This window comes from Penicillium arizonense, assembly GCF_001773325.1.
Source record: "Penicillium arizonense strain CBS 141311 chromosome Unknown PENARI_contig164, whole genome shotgun sequence".
In the NCBI taxonomy this organism is placed as follows: Eukaryota; Fungi; Ascomycota; class Eurotiomycetes; order Eurotiales; family Aspergillaceae; genus Penicillium; species Penicillium arizonense.
Window position 1 is genome coordinate 1 of NW_019173441.1, and position 6,467 is coordinate 6,467.

The 6,467-nt window shown below is 48.9% G+C and overlaps 3 protein-coding genes across 3 annotated transcripts; 2 read left to right on the forward strand and 1 right to left on the reverse strand.

Moving 5' to 3' along the window:
- Positions 1-840: 840 nt before the first annotated feature.
- On the forward strand, positions 841-2,043 carry PENARI_c164G11085 (aldose epimerase family protein; the record flags this gene model as incomplete). The annotated part of the gene is made up of 1 exon (XM_022638060.1): positions 841-2,043. The coding sequence occupies one exon, from the start codon at positions 841-843 to the stop codon at positions 2,041-2,043; it is 1,203 nt and encodes a 400-aa protein (XP_022482084.1).
- Positions 2,044-2,928: 885 nt separating this feature from the next.
- On the reverse strand, positions 2,929-4,743 carry PENARI_c164G06142 (GMC family oxidoreductase; the record flags this gene model as incomplete). The annotated part of the gene is made up of 1 exon (XM_022638059.1): positions 2,929-4,743. One exon carries the CDS (start codon positions 4,741-4,743, stop codon positions 2,929-2,931), a length of 1,815 nt encoding a protein of 604 aa, XP_022482086.1.
- A 1,308-nt stretch (positions 4,744-6,051) lies between these two features.
- Positions 6,052-6,429, forward strand: PENARI_c164G05712 (uncharacterized protein; the record flags this gene model as incomplete). The annotated part of the gene is made up of 1 exon (XM_022638058.1): positions 6,052-6,429. One exon carries the CDS (start codon positions 6,052-6,054, stop codon positions 6,427-6,429), a length of 378 nt encoding a protein of 125 aa, XP_022482085.1.
- Between the last annotated feature and the right edge of the window lie 38 nt (positions 6,430-6,467).

Consider the following 6,467-nt stretch of genomic DNA (forward strand, 5'->3'; position numbering starts at 1 on the left):
CAACATGTCGGCCATGCAAAACGGCCTCACGAGCCACATGGGCAGGCCAGTGGCGCCAGTGCGCCTTATGGGGCTGATAATTGGTTCCGCTTGATCTAATTTACCTTGAATAAATACTAGTCCATACACTTTTAAATTGTTCTGATAGAACTCACCCACCACATTTCCGTGCATGATATATTTTGATTGACGAACGGGGAAACTTCGGAGGCTTCGTTAAGCGATACAAAGTCCTCGTAAAAAGCTAAGTTTAGACGTAAGATGTGCTTCGCACGACATCTCCCCACTTTGTCTCTAGATTTATCAGACCCGTGGCACGAAATTTGAAACAGCTAGCCCTCGTAACTGGATGGCGATGGAACTCTCCCATCCGGACATTTCTTTTACGTATGGCGTGTTTAAGGAAGGATGCGGCCTAATAAGGCTAGTGCTTTGATCTGACTCAGCTCTATGCATCCATGTCAGAATATATATCTACAGGATTGATGCAGTCAGCGTCTAGACCTGGAAATTATTAATTCAGATTTTAACTGAAACAAAACTTAGTGGCTAACCTTATCTTCGCCAAGACCCGTACCATGGGTTTGCCTAGAATAAGCTCGGCATGCCGACAACTTCCCGCCCGAGACAGAGCTCGGGAGCGGGCCCCGTGTCACTGATGTTCTCATCCGTCTTGGTCCGGAATGGCGCTAGCGGTGCAACACTGCAACAAGTTGGGTCATGTCGATCAACTTGATTTAAAAAGGACTCCCTTTGCCTTCAGTTCATAAATCTCTCATTCGTTTTTATTTTCATTTACGCGTGCCACTCCTGCTGAACATTCTTTTTTCAAATTACAAAATGTATCTGAAGCACTACATTGCAGCATGTCTTTTTGTCCCGGTCGCCCTCGGTCACGGGAATTCCCCTGCCCGCTCTGTGGATCCCTTCAAGGTCTTCACAATCTCCGCCGACAATATCACGGCCAAGTTCATTCCATACGGAGCGCGCTTGATCTCTCTGCTAGTTCCAGACAAGAATGGCAATGAGCAGGACGTTGTGGTCGGCTATGACAATCCCCGTCAGTATCTGGAAGACACCGAAACCAACCATACCTATTTCGGAGCCGTCATTGGCCGCATTGCCAACCGTATCAAGAATGGCACTTTCGCGTTAGACGGAACCGCATATCACATTCCCAAGAACCATGACGGCCTGTACACGCTGCACGGCGGAGACATTGGCTATGATCAGCGAAACTGGACAGTGGTTGCATCCACACGTTCCTCTGCGACGTTTGAGCTCTACGACGCTGCATTCCAAGGCTTCCCAGGCGACGTCAAAATACGGGCTACATACAGCGTCGACACCAAGGCCACAGCTGAGAACCCGCAAGGACGTCCCCGGTTGACGACCAAGATGGTCTCCCAGGCTCTCAATCACTCCACTCCAATCATGCTCTCCAACCACATCTACTGGAACCTGAATGGTTTCCAGCAGCCGACTGTCCTCAATAACACATGGCTGCAGATGCCCCTGTCTGAGCGATTCATCGCCACGGACAGCATTCAAGTCCCTAACGGAGACATCTCGACTGTGGATGAGACCGATCACCAGACAATGGACTTTACTGCCGGCAAAATTATCGGTCGCGACATTCAATACACCCAAGGTCTTGTTGGCAGTGACGTGGGATACGACAACTGCTTTATCATTGACCGTGACTCGACCTCTGCCCAAGACGCACTTGTTACCGCTCTCCGATTGAACTCCAGCTCCACAGGAATTAGCATGGATGTTGCAACCAACCAACCTGCTGTGCAGTTCTTCACCTGTCTGAACATGGATGGAACCATTCCTGTGAAGCGTTCTCAGGTTAAGCGAAACTCCAAAATTGAGGGAGCTGCTGGATTTGTTGAGAAATATGGTTGTCTGGCGATTGAACCCGAGGGCTGGATTGATTCTGTCAACAACCCACAATGGGGCCAGGAATCCAATGTCATCTACTCTCCTGAGACCGCCCCTGCCGTGAACCTGGCCACATACACCTTCGGAACAGTTTGAGATATGTTTGTCATCATGCATTCGATCCTAGTTTTACTGGCTTTTTTGTTAATTTTAATCGTTTGCAATTTTAAAATAATTTGAATTGCCTTGCAATCTCCATTAACCTAATGTTTCTAAACGGTTTGACTTCGTATGGCGTAGCGGCTCCCTAGAGTTCAATAATCACATGTTTGCTGCTCGCTGGGGACGTTTGTTTGACAATAATACCAGTGGTTCCTCGATCTAATTTGCGTTCCAAGGTTTTTTCACGTGCTGCGAATAGAGTAAATGAACTGCTGATCGGCCACTGTAGGTACCAATGCACGGGTTAGTCTATATTCTACCCAGTCCACTGGGACAACAAAACTCATTTCCATGCATAATAAATCATAATCTTTACCCCTCCTTATATTATTGGTCTTCACCCAATCAATATGTTTCATGCACCCAGTTAATCTAGATCATTCACTCCTAACCAGTTCCAAAGGAAGCCCAACCGTTATACCCACAATAAGTGGGTCTGGGCTAACTTGTGAGGATCTACAGAGTACTGGCAGCCATTTAAATTATTGAAATGACACTATCTATTTATGGCGGGTAGCTTTTCGCCCCATCCTATTTAGAAATTTTGTTTTGCCCCTGGAATTTCTTTTTTTAATATTTTCTAACAATCTTAAATCTATAACTTAAGCCTAGTACAAACATGTATACACGTGAGAGTAAATAACAAAAGGAAATAACAAGGAACGGGGGCAAGGAACAGATGACCTCCAATAAAGTCAGGACATTATTGGGTGCGGAGTCCTCTCGCAAATCCAGAAGGGGGAAAGCAATTTCCAACTATTGGGGTGATCGACCAAATCTCTCTCTTGCCAAAATGATCGTCCATGCGAAATAGTCTAACTAAGGCTTCTTGGCGTAGTCCTCAAGAACAGCCTCGGCGATCCGCAAGGCCATACCGTAGAAAATGGTCATGACGTGCGAGGAGACCTGAGTAGGAGGGATGGAGCCGTCAATGACACGGAGACCCTGGGTACCGTAGACCTTGGCAGTAGCGTCGACGACACCACCAAGCTCGCGGGCCATCATGGAGCAGGTAGAGACAGCGTGCCAGTTAGGACGGAAGTTCATCAGGACGTAGTCCTCCCACTCCTCAACAGTGGCATCCTGGGACAGGTTGTCGCCGGGGATGGTCTCGCCAGCGTAGTACTTCTTCATCTCACCGGCGCTGGAGAGCTCACGACCCAGCTTGGTGGCAGCTGCCTGCCCGAGAAGATCCAGCTCGTTCATGAAGAACTTGGGGTCATTGGCGTATTGCCAGAGGTAAGGGTCACTGCTGAGAATGTGGACGGAACCACGAGTGAAGGGGATAAGGTTCCAGATATCGAAGTTGATCTTGCCCTCAGTGTCGAAGAAGAGCTCGGCGAAAGCAACATCCTCATCAAGGAGCCAGTTACGGTAGTTCTCGTACTGGATCTTGAGGGCAGTCACGTTGTGGAAACCACCGCGGGCAACGGTCTCCTCAGCCCACTGGTCAAGCTTGGTGTTCAGCAGCTCAATACCCTGGGCGGCGTGGTCACCGAGAACCTCTGTGAAGTTGGCGAAGTAAGCGGCCTGACCTTGTCCAGGTGCGTTGTTGGCGCGGGAGCGAACAGTGGTAGTGGTTTGGTCTTGCATGTTGAGACCAACAGGGAGTTCGAGGATCTGCTTAACGCCGGCCTTGTCAAGGACAGACTTGGTACCAATACCGGAGTACTCGAGGATCAAAGGAGAAATGGCAGATCCGGCGGCCAACAGAACTTCCTGCTTGGCGTAGACATTGAAGTTAACAGCCTTGTTGGTACCGAAGTTCACACCAACAGCCTTAGGGCCAGAGGCGGTCTGGTTGAACAGAACCTTTCCAACCTTCTGGCCAGTCAGGATCTGCAGGTTAGGGCGCTCGTAGTTGGGAAGAAGCCATTCGCGAGCGGCATCAGCCCGGATCTGGTTCTCGTGGAGGTTGTTCGGGATCATGGAGACACCACGGGGGTGACCGCAGTGGAAATCCTTCTGGATGGGGACACCGAAAGCGGAGACGGTGTTCATGAGGGCTCGCATCAGTGGGGACCAAGGCTTGCCGTTGTCGCGAGGGCCGGCATGGACGGTACCGTTTGTTCCATGGCAGGCAGGCTCGTAGAAGTGACCAGCCTCGATCTGGGCGGCAGTGGGGGGGCGCGAGCGCTCAGCCTTCTTCATGTACTCGAACACGTTGTCCCAGTTCCAGCCTTCCATACCGAAGACCTTTTCCCATGAGTCAATCTGGACCTTGTCAGGACGGGTCCAGGAATCACCGTTGATCAAGGTTGAGCCACCAAGACCGAGACCAGACTTGATTTCTCCAGTTCGGTTGTTGATGAGGGGAACTGTGAGATAATTCTGATCCACAGTAGTTCCAAAGATCTCACCATAGGCGTTGGGGTCCTGGATGATCGGTCCATCGTTGGATTCGTAGAATCCCTTCTCAATCACGAGGACTTTGATCTTCGGGTTCTCGGTCAGCTTGGCAGCCACGGTCAGACCAGTCAAACCACCACCAGCAATCACATAGTCGTAAGTCTTTCCCTCAACCTTTTTGGGGTCGGAAAATAGGTGAGACTGGACGTCGAGCTGCTCGGCCGGGGTATAAGCCTGGACGGCAGCCATAGACAAAAGAATGGAAGTGATAATAGTAGACTTCATGATGAGGAACAATGGCCCCGGGGGTCAATGTACATAGGAATGAAAGGAAAGGAATGAGTTGGTGTTCATAAAACGACGATCGGAAGCATCAAATATATATGTTCGAAAGAATCGCGTCTTCTGTTTCGGAACTATACCAATACCGAACTTTGAATGGTTGAATAAAACCCATAGAGGGCTCCACGAGCCCGCATAAAACACGTGGGATGCTGCAATAGGAGTGAGCTATCAATCTTCAGTTCCAAAGAATGAAATAATCTACCGGCTGATCTGCATGTTCTGCACATCTTGGCAGCATGGTGCCTTGGACCGGTCAAACTATATTCATCCTAACTTTCATGCACCGGTGTCCTATCTGGGAGAAATAACAAATAACCGACCTCGTGGGTGTACCTGTGCTAATAGCAGACATTACCTTCTCTGAGTGGCGGGGCCTTCAACAGCCCAGTGAGAAATCGAATCCTTCTGCTCTCTTTCTGTGGATATCGTTAAGATGGATACGAGGAAGTGGGTCTTCCTGACCTTCTAAGGTCAGCAGTAGATTACCATGCCAATTCATACTATGCCCAGGTACGGAGTTCCAGGGATTGAACTACATTAGTCGTGTTGTATGTAAATCTCGAATCGGAGGTCTGAACTGGAACTAGGCGTGATAGTATATGGACTGTATAATTATTGATTTCAGTATATCAAGAGTAGACTTTTGAAACGCCATAGAACTGCAATTTCCTTCTGAGAACCTTGTTAACTAAAACAGCGAAGGCAACTTCTAACCTTGGAAGTCATGTAATATAATTCATGAAGCATAATTGATAAGGAATGTCCGAAAATAGACCGAAGATGAAAGTCTCGCCCATGAATGCTTCGTAATTCGAAGGTATTCTCCGGGCTAGGCCTCGATCTGGGTCTCTGTTTGTTACTAATCGGCATCGTATTTGATTGAGTTCATTTCGGCATGCCGAGAAGCACGAATGTCGTCAGAAACTCAAAACTGCATTGGCGCCAAGAGTGGAAACTCGCTTCCGGGAACCTTGTGCGCCATGTGCGCGATAAGAGACATACCCTATCAAGTTTACATTGCCTCAAACAATAGGAATAATCGTGCCAAGCCCACCAACACCTACTACCTGGTGTTGATGGGCTTGGCACGATTACAAGGGGGAATTATACGTCTAAGATGAGTGAGTGGAACGGTGGCGAATTCGTTGATTCCCATATTGTTAGGGATAGAAAAACTGTCAACCTCCTCCATCTCTTCATTCTCAAGCCTTGCCATCCCAGAGCAGAAGAGCAGAAGAAACAGATCCAATGAAGACGATTTCTCTATTTTTTGCAGCCTCCCTATTGGGGCATGCTGCCCTTGCTACAAGGCTTTATGCGGCATCGTATGCTGGTCTTGTCACCTCATTGGACCTTTCCAAGTCCAATGAGCTATCTACACTCTCCCAGACCACTGAGTGCGGTGGCAGCCCCTCTTGGTTGATGTTGGATAGTCCCAATGGTGTCTTGTACTGCCTCGACGAAGCAATCAATGCTCCCAATGGCACTATCACCACCCTGAAAACTCATCAGGATGGGACACTCACCAAGCTTGCGCAACTGAAAACCCCCGCTGGCCCTGTCATGTCTGCCATGTACTCGGCACCTGGGGTCTTGGAACGCAAGTTCCTTGCTGTGGCACACTAGTAAGTTTCGATCGAATCTCTAGAGATAGTTGCATGCCA